The following is a 24,691-nucleotide window of genomic DNA, read 5'->3' as shown; positions in this document are numbered from 1 at the left end:
CCTTGTGGCAGCACTGGCTTCCACTGGTCTCCTTTGTCTGTCTACATCACTTCACAAACTCTCTCTTTGCCTCTGACTTTGTGCCTTTTAGAGAAGGACTGTGTTCAAGCTGCAATCCTTTTACTGCTTTAACAATGTGTTCTAATGCTAAAATGCTTCATCTCATGCGTAATTAGTTGTCCATTTGCCCACGTACTTTGTCTTTCTGCTCTGTAGTACTCACCAGTGTGAGAACGCAAAGACCATATTGACTCACAACCTTATGTTGATTTCTGTTGTTTTTTTTTTTGTGTGTGTCCAATGTGAAATTTCTGCCAGATCTGGGTCCACCCAAAGGCATACGTTTCTCTGATGTCACTGATTCATCTGCTACTGTCCACTGGGTTATGCCAAGAGCCCGTGTGGACAACTACAGGGTCACATATGTGCCTGCTCATGGAGGTCAGTGTTATATATTTTCGATCAACATTAAGATCACACACACACACACACAAAGTCGGAAATTATATTAAAAAAAAAAAAATCTGAATCATTTTACCAGCTCGTACTCTAACTACTGTATTCTACCAACTATACCAAGTAATAAATTTGATATTGAGTGCTTGCTTCTAGGTACGTTTTGTGTGTGTAAGGCCATTGTTCATGTCAACTCTTTATATGAAATATCAGTAATATTTCTCAAGTAACACCATATTGTTTGGGCACTCAGGAAATGCCAAGTCTCTGACTGTGGATGGATCAAGCTCACAGATTGTACTACCCAACTTGATACCGGGTGTTACCTACGAGGTTACTGTCATTGCACTCAAGGCGCAGAGGGAGAGCGAGCCTGGTTCTGACAGCGTTACTACTGGTAAGATATATTACGCAGAAAAAATAAACACGCAGTTTTGAGCAATTGCAAGTTGGTACACGTACATTCGAATTAAATACAGGTCCAAAACATTAATACTGCAAACTGTATGCCATTACACAGCAAAGTCATTCATAATAGGGCCTGTTGAGTCTTTATTCAACATCCTCCAGACTTTCACACCCATGCTTTTTATGTTGCAGCTTTAGATAAACCACGTGGTCTGACTGCAGTGAATATTACAGACAGTGAAGCTCTACTTCTCTGGCAGCCCGCTATCGCTACTGTAGATGGCTACGTTATCACGTACAGTGCAGACTCAGGTAAGAAATCGTTGCGTGAAAGGTCACACTTGGTCTTCTACCAACCACGGCATTTTTGCGATTTAGCCGAGTTAGTGCTATTTTATACAATATATTTACTACTCCACGTAGCCATATTCATCCTGCACGGTGTTTATTTTTGCCATTTGTTTCCCCAGTGGCTCCAGTGATGGAGCGCGTGTCAGGAAATGTGGTAGAGTTTGTGATGACCACACTGGTGCCAGCAACTCGATATACTGTAAAGGTTTATGCCATTAGGGATTTGGCCAAAAGCGCAGTAACAACAACTGAATTTGTCACGGGTGGGTTTTTTTCCTCGACAAGAATCTGTTTTTTTTCTACAACACATTAATAAATAACAAATTGTAATCCATTAGACAAGAATGTTGCAATCCCATAGTGCTAAAAACTCTATTTTTAGATGTGGATGCACCTCATGACTTGGCAGCCAGCAACATCCAGACAGAGTCAGGATTACTAACCTGGAAGCCACCACGTGCTGATATTACTGGGTACATTCTCAGTTTTGAGTCTACTGATGGCGTCATTCGGGTAAATAGACACATCAAATGTTTTTCTTTTTAAGGACACACTGCCATTTTGTTGCAAAATTGAATATACTCACTAACACAACATATTTTTCTCCCAATATTAGGAAGTGGTTCTCAGTCCCAATGCAGTTTCCTACAATATGGTTCAGCTCAGTGCTTCAACAGAATACTCAGTTAGGCTGCAGGCCATAGCCGGGCCAAAGAGAAGCAGAGTTATCAGCACTGCCTTCACCACAAGTAAGTGGATGAGCTCATGACCACAGCAATGTTGGGGGGGGGGGGGGGGGGGGGAATACTACATCTGTATTCATTATTTTCAATAATGACCTCGGAAAATGCTAAAACAAGCTTAAAATGTCTCAATAGGATAATGTATTGAACTGTATTACAAATGATATGTTATTAGAATGACTTGATTTATTGTTAACCATACGGATACCATGATAAGTTTTTGTACCCATGTTTTTTAGCTGGTGTACTCTACAAATACCCCAGGGATTGCTCCCAGGCATTGCTAAATGGTGATACCACATCTGGTCTGTACACCATCTATCTGGCTGGAGATGAGAGCCAACCTATTCAGGTTTACTGTGACATGACCACTGATGGAGGCGGATGGATTGTATGTACTATAATCCTTGCCAAACAATATGTTGCTATTCATTCTTTGAAGTGAAAGAATTTTTAGTAAAACTTATATCAGTGACCTTTTATAACTATTTCTATCATGACTATACACAGTAATACACCTCACTTTCATTATAATGAAATTATGACAGATTTATCTCATTACCAGCACTGCCTTACAGGAAGGAATTCATATTTTCATTTTCTATAAATATGAAATGATTTATTGTTGCTATAAAAGCTTTAAAATAACAGAAGTCCTGCTAAATTAATTCTTTCTTTATTTTTCTATGACAGATTTTCCTTAAACGCCAAAGTGGAAGGCTAGAATTTTTCCGAAACTGGAAGAATTACACAGCTGGCTTTGGGGACATGAATGATGAATTCTGGCTGGGTACATACGAGCTAATAATGATAAAGCAAACAAGTTTCTGTTTTAGGAAGACTACTTTCCTATCACTTTGAATATGGAGAAGTTTTCACATTAAGATTTTTTTTTGTTTCTCAGGTTTGTCCAACCTACATAAACTCACAGCTGGGGGTCAGTATGAGCTGCGGGTGGACCTTAGAGACAAAGGAGAAACAGCCTATGCTCATTACGACAAGTTTTCTGTCTCTGAACCCAGGACGCGCTACAAAGTCCATGTGGGTGGATACAGTGGAACGGCAGGTAAGAACAAATCAACGGAAAAGTCTAGCATAATGTAACAAAGCACTACTCAAAAAGTCCCCACTGACTTAAAATTTCTATATTTGAAGGTGACTCAATGACATATCACCATGGTCGTCCATTCTCCACTTTCGACCATGACAATGACATCGCCGTTACCAACTGTGCTCTTTCATACAAGGGCGCTTTCTGGTATAAAAACTGTCACCGTGTCAATCTCATGGGAAGATATGGTGATAACAGTCACAGCAAGGTAGACTTAATTTACTGTTTGTTTGTTTTGTGGGAGGCTGAAGAAAAGACACAATTACAGTGTCGCACTAAAATGTTGAATGCCTACCTATTTCTCAACTTTGGATTGTATTTCTTCATCCTCAGGGCGTCAATTGGTTCCACTGGAAGGGCCATGAGCACTCCATTGAGTTTGCAGAGATGAAAATCAGGCCATCCAACTTCAGAAACCTAGAAGGACGGAGGAAACGCTCTTAAATGCATCGCCTTCAGCAAGGAAAACATTGCTACTATTCTTCACGGATTCCCCAACAAACATCTCGACCCAGACCTAAACCTCTTCCCTCGTCATGCACCAACCAAAGCCACTGCCAAGACCCTTGCTGCTTCCATGCAGATAAACACACTCTAAAAGTTCTCTTTCAGGCTGCCTATATCCCTTGCTGCCTGGGCCAAAATGTATATGCATGTTGCAAACTGGACTTAAGAGAAGCCCAGACAGATTTTGAGTAACACACCAAAGAGAACTGAAGAATATGAGACATGATAATCCAAATCTCTTGTGTTTGTGGCATTTGTCATGAGGCATGTGTGCATCTTGGGAATTACAGTATGTACGGTAATTATTGACCCCTCTCACAAGCCAAGACATGTTAAGCTTGAGGATTTCACAGTTGGTAATTAGGTTAACGACGGGCAAAGAACAACGATGATTACGTCGGAAAAGAGATAGCACAAGTCAAATAAAAAACAGGCCCTAAGGTCCCCCTTTCCCACTTCCCGTATAAATTGCCATTTGTTGGTCTTTGTGTGACTAAACTTGTTGTCTCAGTGCCACTTTATCCTTCCCTGGTTTCCTCATGTCCCTTTACACAAGTTGATCAGTGGTAGGATAGGTATGAAAAAAGAAAAGAAAAAAAAAAACATTGGTTGCAATGCTTTCCACTCATTCTGACAGTCACGAGCCAGTGTTGTGCATTAAAGGAGACATATTTTGGATTTTTTTTCTTCTGAATTTAAAACTGTGGCTTGATAAAATAAAAAAAATTAAAAGGTCCCTTGGTCCAAATACACATGTACAAATAAAAGTTATATATTTCAAATATTCCCGTGGAGATGTGTTTTAGTCCTATGTTTAGGTCACAGGAAGATAAAATTTAAAACTGCTTCCTCAAAGATGAATTTTCATAAATGGGCAGTGCAAAATTAATGACTTGCTTTTATTAATATTATACCCGATGGTCACTGAATGACCTAACTACAAAATACTTGTATACATACAAGCAGTTTCCCATATTTCCCCTTTAAAAACACTAACATACTCCTTCACATTATGTGTTTGATGAAACCAAGGCAGGACCTTTTATTGATTATATATATTTTTTTCATACTTGGAAAAATGCAAATAACTAGATTTAGTTCAGAAAAGAAGATTGATGTATTGTGACATGAAAGAGTTGAATGCTCGAAATATGAAAAAAAAAAAAGGGAAAAGAAAAAAAAATAGTCAGCTCAATTTGTTGTTTCAAACCTTTTCGGATGAGCCAACTAGAAATCCAGTAAATGTTTTCCAGCCCATGTTTCCCACCACGGCAGGATACTAAACCACTGACCATCATAAGAATGCCTGTGTAAATTTGTTTTGTTCTTATTGATTTAATTGTTTGTTTATAACTGGATGAACAACAGGTGTTTCTCTGTAAACTGTATTACAATAAAACTGTTTGTTTTAAAAGGTGTATATTTATTTTGTAGTACAGAAAAATCTTACTCATTATAGAATTAGAAACAACTTCTAAAGAATGTAGAGATCAATAAAGCTCCCTTAAAGGCTTAGCGATATTATTGACAAGAGCATTGAGATATGATTTAGAATTTTTTGATTTTTATTCCGAGACTAGAAAATGGCAGGTGAGACACTAAAATTTGGACCTCAATTTAGTTTTTTTTCAATCACAATCAAGTTAATTATTTGAGTTATGAGTTATGGTCTCTAGAATGATGCTTTTGGAACAAAACAACTTCATAAAGAAGCATCGAAATCAATTGAAAACCCAAAAATGATGAGCATCAAAAGGGGAGGAAAAGTAAAACCTGTTAAAGAGCAAAATCTGCATCTGACATGACCTCACTTCATTCTGTGCAAAAAGCCTATCATCTGAATTGGAGCTGATTACCCAAAACACTTACGAATTCACCCAGGCCCAACCTTCCATCTTATGAAATGGTTTTCAAAAAAATCTGCAAAAGAGCAGCTGCAAAAGTGACCGCCTTCTTTGAAGGGAAAGCATGATAAATAAATAAAAACGGTGCACAAGCCACCATCATGATAGAAATCTGGAAATCAGGAACAAAAAAAATAAATGTATTTGTGCGTGGGACTCTGTTTCTTTAGGCCATGGAAAGGTCGGTTTTAGGTTGGCACATATAATTTAAAGCAATGGCCAAAATTGCCCATTTTTAATGACTACTGGATAAAAATGCACACGCAGCCCAGACCATAGTAGATGGAAAATGCACAAGCTCTAATCACAGACATCAGCTTGAAGAACCCAAGGGTAAGTAAGTTTTGTGACCTGCAAGACCTTTCTGTGCTTGCAAGATGATCTGAATTTAAACACAATCTTTCACACTTATGTGGCCAAATACTTTGGCACAGCACCGTTGAAAATTCCAATCTGGTGTTGATATATGCTTTGACCTTTTTCTCTAAAACTACATGTCTTAAAGTGAGTTTTTGTACTTACCAGCTTTCAATAAGATCAGACAAACACATCACATGTCCCCAAAGCATGTGGAAATCAATTGAGTGATGACGTCAACTTCCTCTTTTCATTGAGCTTGTATTGCCCTCCTGTGGACACACTTTGTACTGCAATACTATTTTTTTTGTCAAACGCCTAGAAGTACAAGCATAAATAATATTTGGCTTCTACAATTTTTTTACCAAAATGATGTACCAAATATTTTTAACAGTTCAATATGCATGGAACAAATACTCAATGGCGTGTCTGTTTTGACTAGTTGGTATGAAAAGTGAAAAGTTGTTATATTTTAACTCTTGAGGACAAATATTTTAAATATTTCAAAGTGTTTTTGATATGGAAATAACTCACTTTAATTCCATTACATTCATGTTTCAAGTTTGGAATTGAAAATTGGAAAAATAAAATGCTTGTTACTGATACTTCAGCAAAAAAAAAAGAGTAAACAATGATCATTGAAAATACACAAAAACAAGTTCAAAATTGATTTGTTATAAAAGCACATTCACAATTCAGTGAGTTCATGGAACATTAAACAAAATATACAGGCACTTTTTAAGCAAATAGTAGATCATTAAAGTCACAAAGACAGAAAAATACTCCATAAACATATGTTTTTTTTCTCTCTGATCACCTCTATCATCACTCCTATTTCTTCTAGAATTTATACCTTCATGTTTGTGCATGAAGCAGAGGCAAGAAATAGTAAATGCATTTGAAAATGTAAGCAAGGGAGTGATAAATAGTGTCAATAAATAAATAAATAAAAACTCTTACTTGCAAAGTAATGTTACAGATGTGCCAGTAACATGTAAATATAGACCCTGTATGATCAATTATGACAAGTATCAAGATTAGACAGGTCTGGTTCATGCCACAACACAAATACAACCACAATAGATATGGGTAAAATACACCTGGATATGTGCGTTATCATCATTCATTTTGAACCCTCAACATAAACGTACACATTCAGAATGATGTGATTACTACAACATATACCATATCAGATTTAGTAGTATGCACCTTCATCTAGCCAGCTCGCCATTTTTGATACATTATCCACATTACAATCTAACATTTTAATACAATAACCAAATCAGGAATATATATCAGTGACAATCCATCTTTGACCAGTTAATGGTAATGTTTCAGAAACTATCAAAGCTGACTTGTTAAATTGTTTTAACCATTGGTTAAATTTTGAGGGACAGAAAACACATAAAAAAATTGTTAAAGAAAAATATTACAAATATTTGGTTATTTTCTGTTAATATATACATACCAACAATATATAATGATATTTGTGATAATATTACGCAGTCTGGACCTTCACTATTTTTTTAGTGTTGATAAAAGACAAAAACAGCATCCCACTTCAAAGTTTTCTAATGGTTTTGCAGTTAGTATATTAGTTACTTTGCCATGAAGACATCTTTAAACTGAACTAATTATAGTTAATATTAGCCTGGATAATTTCAGAAAGCTTAACATGTAAATATTCCATAATGCAAGTTAGAAACTTTTTGGTTTATAGTCAAAATGTGTGCTAAATATGGACAAACACAGTTCTCTTGTCAGATTTGGTGGGTGCGGCTTATAGTTAGTTGCCTTTTATAGTCTAAAAATTCTGGTAATCTGGTGAAATTTGACAATTGCTGTTGTGTACTATTGTTACATAATAAGAAAATAAGATACCCATCAATTCAGATACACAGACGAACAACTATACAATTTTCATGATTTAGGAAATGCATTTAGAATTCATGGAATTCAAGTAATATTTACTGCTGATCACTGCATTTAAATGTTCAAAAAGCTAAACGGTGTTATTATATCGTTCTCAAAGTTAATTTTGATAAAATATATTCTTTTGAAAGTGAGGATAAAATAAACTGCATTCAATGAGTTGATTGTTTTTGTCTTCCCATTCGAAATTATTGTGCATGATATGTAAGGCAAAAAAATGCTTTGATATGACCTATGATGAATCTTATTTTAAATTTTACTAACATTACAAGTGTCAGCTGATACAAGAAGCAGGCACAATGTTACTGTTCTTTTCTAGTTACCTTGTTAATCAATTGTTCGCTCAAAAAAATACAAATAAAAAATATATAAAAAGCACAATACCCATTCCAGATAAATACTGGAATACTCAGCCATTTGTGTAAATGGAAAATAAATATTTGTGATCATATGTTTAAAAACATTGTCTTTGATTAGTAAACTAGATAAAAAGGTTCCAACGATTGCATATTGCCAATGACAAAGCCATGTGACAGGACCTAAAATAAAATGGCAGTTAGTAGTGAAAAAATAAAAGCCAAATTTAAGTCTAGAGGCCTGTGAGGTCAACAGTGGCCTTGATGAAGATAGTATCATCACGAATGTAAGAGTTTTTAGTGTCTAGTTTGGCGAGTGGACAGAAGAGTGGGCAGCCACTGGCAATGTTCATATCACTGACAGGCCTCTGGAAGGATGAGGATGAGATATCAGGCCGGAAAGCATCAATTATGTGCTCCCTGTTGTTCTGGTCGAGCAGCATTAAGGTGACCTGGGTATAAATGTAGCAATCTTTTGTAAAAGAGGGCGACTATAAAATGGATTTCCATAAAATTGAAAGTATTTAATAGAGCCATAGTTGGTTCAGGTAGAAATGTGCTTTTGGTAAGTGAAACTATGAATTATAAGTTTATAATATATAACTCCTTGTGAGTCCTCATTTTTTATTGTGTTGTAGTGACACTTACCTTTTGATTAAAAGGCCATTTAAGGAGTGCGTCGCTGTGTCCTCTCATCACAACAAAGAAGAGAGATAAATGAGTTCCCCTTCCTGTCCCATCTCCATTTAGGTAGATACGCAAGCACATCTTGTAGCCGTATTTACTCGTATAAAAGGCTAGAAAACATGAGGATTTGCATTAATGTATAGCAAGAAATAATCGTCAGCATTATAATTCAAGTTTCATCATCATATAATTACCAGGAGAGAACATAGCAGGTGCTCGGCCAGCGACAGCATCTTGCCTCTTCTTTGTAAAATCAGAGATCTTCCACACAAATGTTCCATCATAAGTAGCTGCTGACATCTCCCTTATCTTTCCCTCCATTTCGACAATGGACAAGTCCCGTAGGCTTACAGTTCTCTCCAACTGGCGAACCTTAAAAATAATAATTTGTAAAACAAAGGAAAATATATATTATTGTTGAAAGGATCTTATTATTGGGGAAAATGAATGAATGAACGTTAATCACCTTGTTATTGAGGATCTCAATTTTATCTTGGTCCAGTCGATGTTGCCGATTGTAGGCTTCCATCGTGGTACAGGAGCGCTCCATCTCCCGATTGAGGACACAAACAATGTTCTCGAATGTATTCACTTTCAGGTCCAGCTCTTGGTAGCGTCGACTCAACTCGACCACCTTGGTTTTTTCACTTTGGAGTTGGAGTTCCAGGGCGGCTCCCAGAGCGCTCGGTAGCGGCGTGAACGAGGTGGTGAGCGTTGGCGCACATGCACTCTGAATGGACATTGCGGTGCCACCTCCACCAAGTTGACTCATCTTGAGTTCTAAGTCTCTGAGGGACTGGTGGAGTTCATGCAACTTGTGTCCAGCGATATCCATGCTCTGAGGCTGCAGGCTCTCCAGGCTCACCTTGATTCCCATGATGAAATGCAGAAGTAGGTTGAGGTGTTCGTATGAACATTGACGCTCGTGGTCATAGATCTGCTCCTTCTCCACCTGGTTGTTGAAGAAGAAAATCAAATGTTTTTAAAATAAAGTAGTACCGCCTTTTCAAAGAAAACTGGGGTCACCAATCTTTTCAAAAGTGAAAAAAAAATTGGAACATTGTAGGTCACATTCCCACTGTTCTACAAATTGAGAATTAAGGTTCGCAGGGAGCGCTGTAGCATATCCCAGCCAACAATAGACTGTAGACAGGGTAGATCCTGAGTTGGCTACCAGCCAATCAGGTGAGTAGGGGACATGGAGACAAAAAAAAAAAAAAAAAAACGCACACACACACTCATAGCTACAGCCAATTTTGAGTATTCAAATAACTTACCAAGTATGTTTTGGATGTTGGATGAAACTGTAGGTTTGGCCAAATTATTATTTATATTAGCTAATATACTGGTTGCATATGCACAAGTAGATGAAAAACTTACTACCACTGTGTGAAATTTTAAGGGTAAAATTCCTCTCATCTATGGGCTGTCTTGATCTCTGACTTAATTTCTATAAATCTCAGCAAATGTTCACATTATTAAAATCATCACATCAAAAATATTCATGGAAAATCAAATTGTACCCTCACAATTAACCTACATTTATGTTGGTGGCCCACTAGAATACATGAGCCTAGCAAAAATATAATGCACATAATGTAAGCCAAAAAATAAACACACAGCAAATAAATAATGGAAGCCTTAAGCATACAACATGCAAAACCATGAATTCATCATATTTGTATCATTTTATGTTCAAATATATTTATAATGTATGTATTGCTGTAAAAGAAAAAAAAACCTTGTGCTCAAAAGGCCCATCCAATAGGTGAAAAGCACAAAACCTCCCACGCAGTACAAATTCTGCCCAGAATTTAACAACCCCCACCCCTAAAAAAATCTGCAAAAACATGTATTTAAATCCAGTTAAACAGAAAAGGTTGGCTGTGAGTTCACAGAGTTTATTCACAGAGTTTAGCAAAGGTTCTGAGTGCCGTTTTAACAACTTCGGAAGTAGTAAAATTACTATCTATTATTAGTGTTAAACTAATAAATTAACAAAGAATATATACACCGTATACTGATAAAAAAAATAACCATCTTGGATGTATGTAAGACGTTTATGAAATTCTTTCCACTAGTGTGTTCATATGATAAAAAACTAATTTTATGGGTTTAAGTTAAAATTGAGTGAGCAGTTAACTAGTTTCACACAGAGCAAATTATGATGAAAATGTCTACTTACAGACGTATCGCAGCCAACAACATGAAATCTGCATGGTGCTTTAAATTTACTGCAGAACTTAATATGGTCCACATACTGCAAAACAAACAAATTAAAGAAGCTAATGATCTACAGTTTATTTAATGGTGTTAGAACCCCAGCTAAATGAGAGCAAATGACAGGTTTCTCTTATATTAAAAAAGTGGTTTAAGGACCATATGTGGGATACCTTTTCTCTGGGTATCTTTTTCTTTGCACAACCTTCACAGATCATTGGATACTTCGGGCATATTTCATCATGAGCCTAAAAAAACAAATTACACAAAAAAAGTGTGAATTTTGGTCTTTAGGCTATGATCGGTAAAATGATATGATTCATAAAGTGGATGCCTTGACTAGTCAACTCAACCTCAATTATTGACAAACCTCTTATACGATCAGATTGGGAGCTTCCTCTTAAAATATTAGAACACTTTTGATAGCATCTTACCTTGATGTTCTTTAAAAGGAATGGTTCTTTGCAGTATTTGCAGTTGAGTGTCCTCTCTGGACATTCTCGCTCATCATGGCGTTCTTGTTCGTTGGCTCTCATCAATTCTTTGCAGGAAGGGCATAAGATGATGGCAAAGTCACAGTTGCCCTCATGGCTAAGCTGCAGTGAATAAGCAAAAAAAAATGTGTTTTGATGTCAACCAAACTACAGGCATTAGTTAGTCGCACTCTGTGGATTAATAGACACCTCAAAATCTTTGACAGTCCCTGTCCATGTGCATCCTTCATTGGGGCAAACAGCTGCCATGGCTTCCACTTCTCTCCGAGCTGCATTGTCTGGGAAAGCCTGGAAAGGAGAGCAATGAATCCTTTCAATAAACACGTATGTTTTGGGCTGCATTAAGAAGAGTTTTGAGAAACATTGTCTAATCCAGATTGTTTTTTGGGGCCAATCAGACTTTAAATTCACAGTATAACTGAACGACTATTTTATTCATATCATTTAATTGCATGTTTTTTTCTATACCACAGTATCAATTGGAAGTAAAAATGTACTTACACCTCCTTGTTTGAGAATCGACGTTGGTTCCTCAAATAAATCTTCTTTGATGCAAGCATCACATTTCTCAGGTCCAGAACTAAATGACAACACATTATTAGTATTGCACAAATAAATATTTTGTGCTATATTTTGTATATGTTTTGCCGATGGTGTAATGTTGCATAATATAAGCAATAAATCTGTATCAATCATATACATCATATGCATATAGTGACAAATGCATTAATTTGACAAATATCATAGTGTAATAAGGTTACAACGAATTATTGAAGTGATAATATGGAGTTGTTAAAGGACCTCTTTAAAGTGCTTTATAGTGTAAATTTTTATTATATGGAAATAAGAAAGGGGTGTTAATCTTATTTTCTTATGATAAAATCACAATCTTTGACTCAGCTAAGAACGTGTAAATCTTGACAATCAGGGGAAAAAAACATTTTTTGTGTTTTGATTGCTGATCCAACAAGATGTTCAGTAAATGAACACAGCAACGTTTGTTATTGTCGTTTTATCTTCTTTGATTTTCGATCAACAACAAATCCGTACAATTTGAATTTCGTGTCTTTTTGCACTGTGAATGCTTTAATGAAACCTCTAGTTTCTAAACTGTGACAATACACACAAAAACGTTACAATCAGGTTTTAAGAGAGCTTTGATATCATCTCTAAATGAATATAGCTAGCTCGTTAGCAACTAGTACACTGTACCCACCTCACTATTTTGTTGAAACAAAACGAACAAAAACGGTGACCACACTGAGCCTGTAGGGGCCTTCGAAGGATTTTCAGGCAAGAATTACACAAATGCTTGTCCTCGAGGCTGTTGGCCAAAATTTTCTTGGGGAAGCCTGGTTTATTTCCTTCCAGGGAAGATGGTGGAGACGGCTCTTGAGCAGCCATTATTTTCCCCTTGAACAATATCGGGGTACTCGCTCACTTGGGTATGTTCAAGAAAGCAAGGTAGCAAACATAGCGAATAGTCGATTTGGCGATAAACCAGTAAAATGTCATTTCTACTTGCGTGTAGTCTAAAATAATAGGGAAAACGGTCACTATACAGAATATGTGGCCGCCCTGTCATGTGGTAAAAGTAAAAGCCAGTGGATGCTGTGGTCATTGATGCATTCTGTTTTGCTACCCGCAGAGGGCGCGCTTAAGCGCAAAAAGAGGAGTTGAGAGCGTTCTTTTTTTATGAGATTTGTGCCATCAAAAACTAAATTTGAAAATGCTAAAATGAATTTGAATTACTAGTTAGTTTGGAAAGGAAGTATTTTTTTTGGAAATGGAAGGTACAAACGCTACTTAAGCATCACAAGATCTAGTTTTATTGTGAAAGAGTAAAAGGAACAACAATACATTTTAATCGCGGTTTTTGGTACAAACCCGACATATACTATCCTTGCAGAGGAATGTAGCTGCAATATTGCTTTAGTAATGGCTGTCTGATCGTATCAAGATGTTGGAAAAACACTTTCTTGACAACCGTGAGTATATTTTTCCCATTGTCAAAAAGGGGGCGTCATCCAAGGTGGGTGCATATATATTTATATAAATATATCCGCATATGGCAAAGCTAAGCTAGTGCGCACTGTGTCGCTAATATTTGTTGCAAAAGGAAACTACGAATAACAAGATCTTTTCTAACAGGTCAGTCAATGTCTTGATTTTGAGAATCCTGGCATTTTCTTTACATTCATGACATTTTGTGATCGTGACATGTTCAAGATTACAGTCCGGAAAGCTAATGTTAGCTGCTTACGTTGATATAGGCATCTGCAGCTTTCTGGACTTTTAGAATAGCATGATCTTTTTAAATAAAGGAGCATAATTTCCCATTCTTAATGTAGTCATGTTGTCAATGCGCGTCTGTGTACGGCACCCACATATTATTCATATTGACATCTCTGATGATGTCACAGTTAATATCTTGATGCACCACTGGAGCCCTTTCAATGAATCTTGTGTTTTAACAAAATAATAAAAGCTTATCATCCGTTCAAATCTTAGAAGTGAGTCTCTTTGTCTGTCTCTTTCTATCTTTATCTCTCTCATCTCTACCTCTTCCTTTTTATTTGTACTATTGTCTTTAAATAATTTTAGCCTTCAAGTGAAAAGCATTGCTGCTAATGTTTTTTGGTTGTTTTTTTTCCTCTCCTTCACAGATGACACTGTAAAAATGATGACGATGACGTCTTCTATTTCTAACTGGATGGAAAACACAACAACTCGACTATAGTATTGCAGATCATACCAAATTAGAGCCTGGGAAATTAAATTTAGTTGCTTTTTAGCAGACACCGATGCAAATTGGCTTCAGTTTCTTGTGTGATTAATTGATTCTGGAAGATCCCACTGTCCACCTCAGTGACAGTTTGAGTCATAAATTATAAACATGTTTTCAGCATTGAAAAAGTTGGTTGGGTCTGAGCCTGGCCAGTTCAGGGACAAGAACATTCCTGCTGGCCTGCAGTCCATGAATCAAAGTTTGCAAAGGCGCTTTGCTAAAGGGGTCCAATATAATAGTAAGTATTCAAACAAATTACCTTTTATAACGTATAAACCTCCTATGTGATTTGGATATACTAATGTGTACTGAATTGTATCATTTTTCCATATATTTCCTCATCTTTTAAAAGTTTAATGATGACATGTAATTCCTATTAAAAATAAAAATGTCTATTTAGTTAATGTTGTAATTCTTTAGATAAATGTAAATTCTAATGGGTTTGTTCTTTCCCCTCAATCCCCACACTCAAGTGAAAATCGTCATACGTGGTGATAGAAACACTGGAAAGAGTACTTTATGGTATCGACTGCAGGGCAAGAAGTTTTTGGAGGAGTACATCCCCACCCAGGAGATCCAAGCTACAAGTATCCATTGGAATTACAAAAGTAGGTCGTCTTTTGAAATCAAAAATGTCTCTAATTTATTCCACAACACACATTTACAGTACTTGTACCATTGCCTTTTTATTCATCCCAGTGGCTCCATATCAAGGTAACCTAATCTAGTTAGATTTAGCTTGAGTCTGGTACCTGTTGAATATTCGCCCTTTCGTCCCTGGCCAAGCTCTTGTTCTACTTGTAGCGTAGTAAATAATACAACAGTAACTGAATCTGTGTGAGAGTATCATCAGAATCTGTGTGTTAGTACAAATTTCAACTGCAGTGCAGCACTTGCCTAATTAAACCACTTTTGGGGTTTTTGTCTTTCAGCTACTGATGATGTGGTCAAGGTCGAGGTCTGGGACGTGGTCGACAAAGGTGAATTGTGTTTCTGAAGTCTGTCATACTATTAAGCTTCTGTTAAATCTGATCTCATCACCACAGATCAATGTGCTAAATCTCATGATTCCATGCTTGGTTGTTTTCTTGTTTCTTGTCCTTACTCATTATTTCTTTTCTGAACCCCTTGCACTCATCTCAGGCCAAAAATATCCTCTTCCTGATGGTGTAGGTGAGCGCCACTGTAGTATGTAGAAATGTAATGCCACTGTGTGCAGCTGTATGCCACACCGTCTTTTATGCTAGTTTGAGAATGATAATTCTCAAGTTTTGCTGTTTGGCTACACTTAAGTTTGGCTGTTTTACTGTGTTTAGTGAGTAACCCTGATCATCTACACACTGAACAAGCTTACTGACAGCAATGTTCATTTACTTGAAGCGTTGCCTTTGTTGAAATGCATCCGTGAGGATAGTGAGTCTAAGTGCTACAATGCTTGCCCCTTCCATGAACTAACAAAAAAGGCATCGGACTGACGACAGTAGAAGAATACCTGTTATTTCATGTGTACTAATGCTTCTGATTTCTTGGTCTTTCAGGCAAAGGAAAAAAGCGTGGCGACAATTTGAAACTAGAGAATGAGCCACAAGAGGTAATATCAATCACATGATTCTCATGTGTGAAGAACAAATAGCTTAGTCAAAGAATGTGGGTCACTGATGTGGGAGGGGGATACTGAGTGTGTTGTTATCAGTTTCAAAAAGAAGCATTTTATAGATGTGTTGTTATAATTTTGTCAATGTTGTGTTGCAGTCAGATGAGGTGGCCCTTGATGCAGAATTTTTAGATGTGTACAAGAATTGCAATGGCGTTATCATGATGTTTGACATTACTAAGCAGTGGTAAGAATACTCTTCACTGTGTAGATTCATCTGTTGCATAAACACACACAATTGCTACATTATGCATGGAGGTGGACTCATTAGGTTTCACTGTTGTGAAGTTTTCATTTTGCTCTGTAGGTTTTATTCCCAGGGATTTTTTGAATTAGTGTGATTGATGAATTTTGTTTAAATTGTTTAAATATATTAAGAGTTGTCATGGATATATTTTCAGGACGTTTAACTACATCTTAAGGGAACTTCCTAAAGTGCCCACTCATGTACCAGTCTGTGTGTTGGGAAATCACAGAGACATGGGAGAGCATCGGGTCATTCTACCTGATGACATAAGAGAGCTAATCGCTGGATTAAACAGGTAAATATCAAGGGATACCAGGAGTGCTAAAATTAAATCAATACACAGTTTAAACAGATTGCACGGTTTGGACAAACATAGCGAGAGAATCTTAACATACCCACACACACACATAAATCATACTTTATAAGGATTATAGACTAAAGTATGCAGTACTGCATTTTGTTGTCCATTTAGGAATTTGAAAATTCAAAATACAACTCATAATTCTTGTGTTTTCCAGACCAACAGGATCATCTTACATCCACTATGCTGAATCATCCATGAAGAATGGTTTTGGTTTAAAATACCTTCACAGATTTTTCAACATCCCCTTCTTACAACTACAGGTCATCTTCATTCCTTACTGACTGTTTTTTGTCTGAATCATTTGATCATTCTTTTAGTTCCAGATTTTAAACATTGTAAAACTTTGTTTGTGCAGAGAGAGACCCTTCTGAGGCAACTGGAGACTAACCAGCTGGACATGGATGCCACTCTAGAAGAGCTTTGTGTGCAGCAGGAGACAGAAGATCAGAATTATGAAATGTACAGTACCTTTTCCACACTCATCTTATGTTCTTCTCACCATTATTATCCTCTTTATAACTTATTCTACTTTTTAGTTTCCTGGAGAATCTAGAGTCCCGTACTAAGGGCTACGGTTCACCGGGTCCAGCCAACGGTCAGAGTCCCTCCTCAGGCTCCCAGTCCCCCATTGTTCCTCCCAGTGGGGCTTCTACAGGAAGCTCTAGCCCCAGCACACCTCACCCGCCAATCCCTTCACAGCCACTCCCACAGTCACCTTCTGTATCGGCTCCCAACGCTCCTGCTGTCGCTGAAGCTGTGGGCAGAGCAGCCTCGCCTTCAGCTGAATTGAAGTTTTCAGCTCAATCACCAGAGCACCTTCAGTCCTCCGTCACCACACAAGCATCAGCCCCCCAGAAACGTGGCTTCATGTCACGATGGTTTGGCTCATCACCTGTCCCTGAAGCTTCTGTTTCTTCAGAGGAATTGCCTGCACAAGTGTGTCCTGCTCAAGTAAGAAGTCTGGATGACTTTGTGCCAGATGATAGACTGGACAAGAGTTTCCTAGAGGACAGTTTGCCTTCAAAAACAAAGGTGTCTCAATCAGCACCAGCAATGGACAGTGACAGGTGGGCCCTTTGTATAATATTTTTTCTCCATATTTTGAGAATGATGGTGGCAGTGATTTATTTTTTTATTATTTCCCTATCCTAGTGATTTTGAAGACAGGGGAAACCCCATGGTGTCTCGCTTCCAAGATGAGCTTGATCCTGATGACACGGCGCCCATTGTTCCACAGCCCAAATTGCTGCCTCCCAGTAAAGATTTCTCTCTGACCAGTGATGAGGAGGAGCAAACATTAGTAGCACCTTCGGTGCAAAATAACCAGGATGTGGATAGTGAACCAGAACTGAAAAAGTAAGTTTAAATGGCTGTCTGTGAGTACATGTTGTCCTTGCTTGTGTAGGTTGCCTTATTATTACTGTTGGTTCACTATTACTACATTACAACAGTTGTTAGTGGGAGCGCCTATTTTTGCAATTATTGTATAAGGGAGATATTGAAGATGATGGGATCGTTAATATCAATCTTCCCAAATGTCTGTGTTTCAGCTACATCACGAAACCAAAGGTGGCATCCAAAGCACCAGATCCCAGAGAGCAGTCAGCAGCTCCCATCCTCCTCACTTTAATTCCAACTGTAGAACAGCCCATTCAGCAGCAAGGAAAAAAGAAAGGTGTCGCAGCCATTCATGGGGACTCTGATACTGATCCTGAGGTCCCTGTGGCCCAACAGATGCTTTCTTTTGTTATGGATGATCCTGACTTTGAGTCTGAAGCATCAGATACACCCAAAATAACAAAGGTAAACTCAAAGGGTCAAAACTTAAAGGTTCAGCATGCATCTCCAGAGATTGTATTATTCCTGTGCAGGAGAAGAAGAATATCAGTTAAAACGACTATCTGCCATTTAATATGACTAATTCTGTTCTTTTGTCCACAGAGTACATTCCCGGCCAGGGAGGAACTTCTATCTGACCTCTCAGACGATGACATCCTGTCAGTCAAGACACCAAAAGCTGTGAAACCCACTGTGATCTCCTTTAAACAAAAGGATGTCTCGGACCTTTTTGGCCTCGGCATACAAGAACACTCAGCGACCAAAGAGAGCAGCGAGGAGCAAGAAGGCAAGCTATTGAGAACATATAGTTAGTTTTTCAATGTGATCTTTTTCAGCGATCTTAGCAACTTTTAACAATTGACAAAGTAAACATGCATTAGTTTATACTCAGGGATTATCTGTCAAAGAATGCAAAAAAGAAATAATAATGTGTTTGCTTTATTAACAGAAAAAGAAAGCAAACACTCCAAGGAGAAGAAGAAGAAAAAGAAGAAAAGCAAAGAGGTGTATTATTCAATATTTTTTTCCTGAATTATTATACATGACACATTTTTATATAATGATTTGCAAATCTTTTTCAACATAGTGTATTTGATTAACCAAGAAAGACAATTAGCTTCATTTTCAAACTGATGAAAATTCAGATTGTTTGTGTTTGAGTTAAGACCATCTAGTCATCTCTCCTAACACTATTCTCTTTTAAGGAGGATGAAAAGACAAGGAAGAAAAATACAAGTAAACAAAAGAAAAAGGAAAAAGATGAAGCTGTTGAAGATAAAGAAAAAAAGAAGAAAAAATCCAGGACCAAGAAAACAGAAGTAGATGAGCTGGAAGACTTTCTAGGTGGATCAAGTTCCACCAAAAGAGATGATGGCGATTATGAAGAACTATAAAATATTCCTTTTATTTTGTAAACTGAATCTGGGGACACCTGTGGCAAGGAATGAGATCACTACCTGGTTCCCTGACTTGTATGTGCACAAAGTTCTATCCCAAGCCATACAAAGCGCAATATACTCGGCCACCAACAACCACCAGGTAAAGCCAGACACTCTGGATGTTGGCCAGTTTGTTTCTTCTGGTCTAATCGATTTATTTTTAAGTTTACTTGTACGATGACTGTCATTAATTTCAATTAGAACCTGTTGAGAGACAACAAAGTAGCTGTCATTTCTTTTTCTTTTATGTGATTGGTCATTTGTGAACGTTGGACATTCTCCAAGAGATTCACCTTCAAATAATTTCTATAATTAGAATCTCTGTACCATTCTGTCTCAGTCTTTGTGTAGTTGGAATAATGTTTGCTTGCATGCGAAAGATTCCCAAACTCCTCCCGTTATCTGTCTGTCTTTGTATATAGTTTTGCTTTATCATGTGGTGGTACATTTATACCGAGGTTTACATCTTAATAGGTAACCTAGAGTAAATAACTCAAGGTTTGTTGGAGTGAAACTGTATTTTACATTCGAATGCCCAGCAATCTTTTTCTTCCTGCCTTTGGAATAAGATAAGTAACAATTAGGAGACTACTAAATGGATTGAAGTTTTTCTTCTGTCTTTAAAAAAAAGCACTTTCCCTCATGCTATTCCAGCTCGTGTTTGTCTTGTCACTTTACATTCATTTTAGTTGGAGCAACAATATGATCTATTTTATCAATCTTTGATGGAGATTAATAGACCCCAAAAAATTATGTCGGTTTTGAATGTCATAGTTCATTCCTTTAGATTTTTAATCACTTCAATTCTGTCGGTTTAAAGCAGCTTGGGCTAAAAGTCAGACTTTACACGTTTTTGTTACAACTTATCTGTGTTACTTAGCTTGTGTCTTTCATCTTATAGATGATTTACCAGACACTATTTAGACCTTTCTGCAGCATATTCTTATTTAGACTGGAATGTAGATCAACATCATGTCTGGTCATAAATCTTAAGATTGGCTCATTTGCAGATGTAGCAAAAGTGCAGCTGTTTGATTCTGTGTGCTTCTATGATGTGTTGAAGCCTCTTGCAGAGTCATTGAAAAACAAACAAAAAGTCCAACTCCATCTTTTCTCCCTTGTATTGTCCATATCTGAACATGTTTTTTTAAGCCTTAAGAGTAGAACAATACTGGTGTACTGGTATCTTGGACCTCTTTAAGTGTTTATTTGTCCCTTTAGTCTTAGATTTCCAATCAGAATACTGTTTTTTCTTTTGAGACTCAAATGCACAAACCCTATTTTAAGATTGCAATAACAACAAATGAAACCCTTTTTTGTGTGTTTGTGTTCATCTGACTGCATGTTACAACATTTATATTTTGAATGATTTGCTTTTGTTTTTACAGTTGTGTTACAGAATGGCATGGTTGTGTTGGTGTACATTTTTGTTAAAAATGCAATGCAACTCATCAAAATTGCCATTAACAGTGCATTATTTATCTCCTGTTATATGGTTTTTTTCCACTTGTTTTAAGAAACTGTACAATGTTATGCTTTACTGTATGTTTCAGGCCATTAATTTAATTAAATCTATCATCATGATAAGACTGTTTTCAACATACCGATATTTTAAGTAAATGCCACACTCCCAGTTTATACACTCTTGATCTGCTAAGGCTGTTACGCTGAGGGTTGGGGTAGGTTTAGGCAACCCTAACCCAAAACTGTACATCATTGACCTACTAGAAACCCCCCTACTCCTTTCCATCTAATTTGATAATAAAAAAGCTTGGAAAATGTATGTACAGCAAGGAAAGAATATAAATTATTTTAAAATGTGAGAGTAATGGATTTTCCATGACTGGAAGGATGCTAGGTAGATAATTTGTCATGGCATCATAAGTAGTATGTTGTAGAATTGACATGCACTTTGAATTTATCATTTTCAGGTATCAGGTTTCTTCCAAATGGTTATACGTTATAACGGTGTGAAATTAATATCATCATTTCTCCCTACTCTGTGACATTTCCCATCTTTACACTGTGTGTTGGATGATGTTTGATCTATCCAATAAATACAAACATATTTCTTAATATTACACTCCCTTTCTCTTTTTTTCTTGTAATATTGGTTTCATGTGTGAAAGCTAGGGCTTATTACCCCTGGAAAAGATGAGATGTTATGCCTCTCATCCACCATTTAGAAGTAACAGACCTACAAAGTCAAAGTTTGTTATCAAATGTATTATATTTGGCTGTATCGATGTGCCCAGTCAATCAAAATTAATTAAACTTGTACAAATTGAGCTTTATTTGAGTGTGCATGCAAATTTGAATGCGTTTTTCTGATATTTATTGGCTCTTATTTTGAAATCCTTTTCCAATGGGTTAGTATTAAGCGCTCCCATTGGCCACCATATTGGCCAATCAAGAGCACCCTTCGACGCAAGACTTATTTCCATGTGGAAACTAGCTGCTGTTAGCCTGCTGCTACCTAACGTATAAATATGGTAAGCTTTTCTGATCCGCTTATATTTAGTAGGTAAAAAAACTGTATTGTCGAATAAGAACGAGTTCCCAATTCTCAGTAAAAAATATTTCGTGAAATGGCGTTATGGGCCAGTGTAAATCTGTCATCAAATGTAGATCGTGAACAAATAAATATTAAACAGGATGTTTGAACGTACTGCTAAAATGTTGTTGTTTTTCCTTGATTTTTTATTGTTAGCTTCGTCGGGAGGTCAGACTGAGACGGGAGTATTTGTACAGAAAGTCACAAGAAGATAGGCTCCGAACGATTGAGGACAAGAAACAGAAGCTGAAGGGAGCACTCGAAGGTATGTATGCCACGCTCTTTATGTAAACAGTACATCTGGATGTCTGACATTAACATTATTATTTTCCCTCTTCACTATAGAAAACGTTTTGCTTCCTTCTGAGGTACGCAAAGATGCATTGGAGCTGCAGAGACTCTTGGAATATGATGATGAGGGTGGAGAAGGTTAGTGTTATGGGATTTCTAATAATCAAATACTCATGCTTGCTCAATATTGATCTCCTTAATCACAAATGTGTCTCCCTTCCAGGCGTCAGCTCACACATGGATGATGAATACAAATGGGCTGGAGTTGAAGATCCAAAACTGATGGTGACCACATCCAGAGACCCAAGTTCCAGACTCAGAATGTTTGCAAAGGTTAGGCTAAAGGGAGAACATTCAAACTCCAATCATCAATACAAAAATCTGTATCCTTCAATATGAAAAAAAGACTATGCGACATATGTCAATTGGGGGGAAAATGCCTTCCGCAGGAGGTAAAGCTGTTGTTTCCCGGGGCTCAACGCATGAACAGGGGAAACCATGAGATTCCTGCTCTGGTGCAAGCATGCAAAGCTAACAACGTTTCTGACCTCGTCATCATTCATGAAACCAGAGGACAGCCAGGTTGGTATATCAATTGTACAAAATAAAGTGTGTCAGAATTTTAAGGGACAGCATCACTGCCCTTAAGTTTAATCAGTGATGCAATCTTCTTTCCAAAGTTCCAACTATGGCCAGTGGTGCATAGGATAAACTATCGTATCACGATAATATAGCTTTCACAACTAAGATACTACCTGACCTGTACCATACCGTTTGGTAGAAACATGGTTTAAAAGAATCAAATTTGTAAAAATGAATAAGGATATTAACAAAATTGTGTGAATGAAAAGAACGGTCCAAAATTGTTTATTCATCAATTTCTACAGATGGCTTAGTGGTGTGCCACCTGCCATTTGGACCCACAGCTTATTTCACGCTGTATAATGTGGTAATGAGGCATGATGTCCCGGACATAGGCACCATGTCTGAAGCCTCCCCACATCTCATCTTTCACAACTTCACCTCACGGCTTGGCAAGCGGGTGAGTACTCAACCGTGCCCTTCTCGCATGCCGTTGAGACAGTCTTTCACCATTTGTTTGTTAGCTCACCTAATTAATCCTGCCCGCACAGGTATCCAATATCCTCAAGTATCTTTTTCCAGTGCCAAAAGATGACAGTAAGCGAGTTATAACTTTTGCCAACCAAGAAGACTACATTTCTTTTCGGTCAGTACCATGTTATCCTTTTAAGGAACACAACATATTTCAGATGAGATACAAAAAAAGATAGTGTTCCTATGTTTTCTTTGTACTCATGTGTCATTTGAATGTTTTTAGACATCACAACTACAGCAAACCCGACCACAGGAATGTACAATTGACAGAAGTTGGGCCCAGATTTGAAATGAAGTGTAAGTATGAATTGAGCCAAATTTAGAATTCTGCGAAGAAACTAATCCTTACTAATAGAGCACATTTTTCTAACTAGTGTTTTGAGGAGTGTATGAAATATGTTCTACATTTGTGAAAAAATAAGTGCTCTTTCATTAATGGCACAACAACCTTTTTCAACAGACAAAAAAATAGACCCATTGTAGATGACAAACCAATGAACCATAGTTAAGTTCCATGTTCTGAGGCTACTCATCTGAACACCACTTAAATGCAGTACAAATCTCAGTTATTAGTACAAAAGCAAGCATGCACCAACACGTGGTAATGACTAATTTAGCAATGGAAATTTACAACTTGTGTATTATAAGTGTTGATATTTTTTTTTGTCTTTTGTCACTTATAGGTGGTGTAAAATAATCTCCAAACTTGCATTTATGAAATCTTATTTTCTCTTTCCAGTATACATGATCAAACTGGGTACTCTGGAGAACGAGAAGACGGCAGATGTCGAGTGGCGACACCATGTGTATACGAACACGTCAAAGAAAAGAAGATTCCTCAGTGTTCAATAGTTTATTAATATTTACTAAAATCAAATGCTTGGACAGTTTTTAAGACAGTTGTATCACAAAGAATGAATTTATTGTTATAAGTTTGTTTCCCTGATGAGCTTTATAATACAATACTACAATACAGTGGCAAAGTGTCCATTGGAGATGTCAGTATTGTTATTCAAGTTATCGATGTTGACATACACCAGTTGTATTTTCTGATGGCCATTTTGTTGTTGTTTTTTTTAATAAAATGCCTTGCCTGATTTGTATCTACCTTTTTTTTCCCCTCAAATAACAACGATAGCATCAAGATGTTAAATCGGTTAAAACACATGCAGTCTGAATGGAGGATTTTACATGTTTACTTCTAGTTTTGGTGATAGTTTTGCAGTTTATATACTTGGTTGTCATTTTAAAATCGGGACAGATAACAAGCCAGGGCATACTGTAAACGTTCATTTACATGACAGAAGCGAGGCGACGCCCATCTCTGCGTCGTCCAATGAGAAATGGCAGTTACGGGAAGTGGCCAATGAAAAA

At 37.1% G+C, this 24,691-nt stretch overlaps 5 protein-coding genes across 12 annotated transcripts in view; 3 read left to right on the top strand and 2 right to left on the bottom strand.

The window, feature by feature from the left end:
• The window catches only part of LOC144215398 (dual specificity testis-specific protein kinase 1-like), a 67,397-nt gene extending 63,900 nt beyond the window's left edge, over positions 1 to 3,497 (bottom strand). Inside the window, exon 1 of the mRNA XM_077744286.1 lies at positions 3,365 to 3,497. The gene's annotated coding sequence lies outside the window, so the exon portion shown is untranslated. The remainder of the gene's footprint in view (positions 1 to 3,364) is intronic.
• Positions 1 to 4,908, top strand: part of LOC144215395 (tenascin-like) — a 43,743-nt gene extending 38,835 nt beyond the window's left edge. For 2 of the 4 annotated variants that reach the window (XM_077744282.1, XM_077744281.1), the window contains 11 exons: positions 319 to 441; positions 710 to 853; positions 1,057 to 1,176; positions 1,335 to 1,478; positions 1,598 to 1,728; positions 1,832 to 1,964; positions 2,198 to 2,349; positions 2,652 to 2,748; positions 2,863 to 3,024; positions 3,114 to 3,277; positions 3,403 to 4,908. In XM_077744282.1, the coding sequence (XP_077600408.1) occupies positions 319 to 441; positions 710 to 853; positions 1,057 to 1,176; positions 1,335 to 1,478; positions 1,598 to 1,728; positions 1,832 to 1,964; positions 2,198 to 2,349; positions 2,652 to 2,748; positions 2,863 to 3,024; positions 3,114 to 3,277; positions 3,403 to 3,513 (1,481 nt within the window). In that variant the 3' untranslated portion in view covers positions 3,514 to 4,908. The remainder of the gene's footprint in view (positions 1 to 318; positions 442 to 709; positions 854 to 1,056; positions 1,177 to 1,334; positions 1,479 to 1,597; positions 1,729 to 1,831; positions 1,965 to 2,197; positions 2,350 to 2,651; positions 2,749 to 2,862; positions 3,025 to 3,113; positions 3,278 to 3,402) is intronic. The other 2 variants (XM_077744283.1, XM_077744284.1) reach the window with 2 other exon arrangements.
• A 1,503-nt stretch (positions 4,909 to 6,411) lies between these two features.
• On the bottom strand, positions 6,412 to 13,139 carry LOC144215868 (TNF receptor-associated factor 2-like). 3 transcript variants are annotated; one of them, XM_077745051.1, is made up of 10 exons: positions 12,743 to 13,139; positions 12,028 to 12,106; positions 11,716 to 11,814; positions 11,467 to 11,628; positions 11,206 to 11,280; positions 10,998 to 11,072; positions 9,279 to 9,764; positions 9,007 to 9,184; positions 8,774 to 8,922; positions 6,412 to 8,577 (listed from the first exon to the last, which is right to left on the bottom strand). In XM_077745051.1, exons 1-10 carry the CDS (start codon positions 12,928 to 12,930, stop codon positions 8,359 to 8,361), a joined length of 1,710 nt encoding a protein of 569 aa, XP_077601177.1. In that variant the 5' UTR covers positions 12,931 to 13,139; the 3' UTR covers positions 6,412 to 8,358. The 3 variants fall into 3 exon arrangements, with proteins under 3 accessions (XP_077601177.1, XP_077601178.1, XP_077601179.1); XM_077745052.1 differs by lacking the exon at positions 10,998 to 11,072; XM_077745053.1 differs by lacking the exons at positions 10,998 to 11,072; positions 11,206 to 11,280.
• Positions 13,140 to 13,253: 114 nt separating this feature from the next.
• Positions 13,254 to 21,437, top strand: LOC144215865 (rab-like protein 6). 3 transcript variants are annotated; one of them, XM_077745047.1, is made up of 16 exons: positions 13,254 to 13,514; positions 14,193 to 14,552; positions 14,788 to 14,922; positions 15,247 to 15,294; positions 15,458 to 15,487; positions 15,853 to 15,905; positions 16,067 to 16,155; positions 16,370 to 16,510; positions 16,734 to 16,839; positions 16,935 to 17,038; positions 17,116 to 17,646; positions 17,732 to 17,935; positions 18,130 to 18,382; positions 18,521 to 18,704; positions 18,867 to 18,922; positions 19,123 to 21,437. In XM_077745047.1, exons 2-16 carry the CDS (start codon positions 14,423 to 14,425, stop codon positions 19,309 to 19,311), a joined length of 2,253 nt encoding a protein of 750 aa, XP_077601173.1. In that variant the 5' UTR covers positions 13,254 to 13,514; positions 14,193 to 14,422; the 3' UTR covers positions 19,312 to 21,437. The 3 variants fall into 3 exon arrangements, with proteins under 3 accessions (XP_077601173.1, XP_077601175.1, XP_077601174.1); XM_077745048.1 differs by lacking the exon at positions 13,254 to 13,514 and adding an exon at positions 13,584 to 13,677; XM_077745049.1 differs by lacking the exon at positions 15,458 to 15,487 and having other exon boundaries at positions 13,273 to 13,514.
• Positions 21,438 to 21,728: 291 nt separating this feature from the next.
• LOC144215600 (U3 small nucleolar ribonucleoprotein IMP4-like) lies at positions 21,729 to 24,414 on the top strand. Its single transcript, XM_077744649.1, has 9 exons — positions 21,729 to 21,848; positions 22,067 to 22,175; positions 22,256 to 22,339; positions 22,425 to 22,534; positions 22,651 to 22,783; positions 23,089 to 23,243; positions 23,335 to 23,429; positions 23,541 to 23,614; positions 24,057 to 24,414. Exons 1-9 carry the CDS (start codon positions 21,846 to 21,848, stop codon positions 24,167 to 24,169), a joined length of 876 nt encoding a protein of 291 aa, XP_077600775.1. The 5' UTR covers positions 21,729 to 21,845; the 3' UTR covers positions 24,170 to 24,414.
• Positions 24,415 to 24,691: the final 277 nt, after the last annotated feature.

This window comes from Stigmatopora nigra, chromosome 22 (assembly GCF_051989575.1).
Source record: "Stigmatopora nigra isolate UIUO_SnigA chromosome 22, RoL_Snig_1.1, whole genome shotgun sequence".
Taxonomy (NCBI): Eukaryota; Metazoa; Chordata; class Actinopteri; order Syngnathiformes; family Syngnathidae; genus Stigmatopora; species Stigmatopora nigra.
Note: the sequence above shows the minus strand (reverse complement) of the source record. Positions and strands in the feature narration are given on the sequence as shown.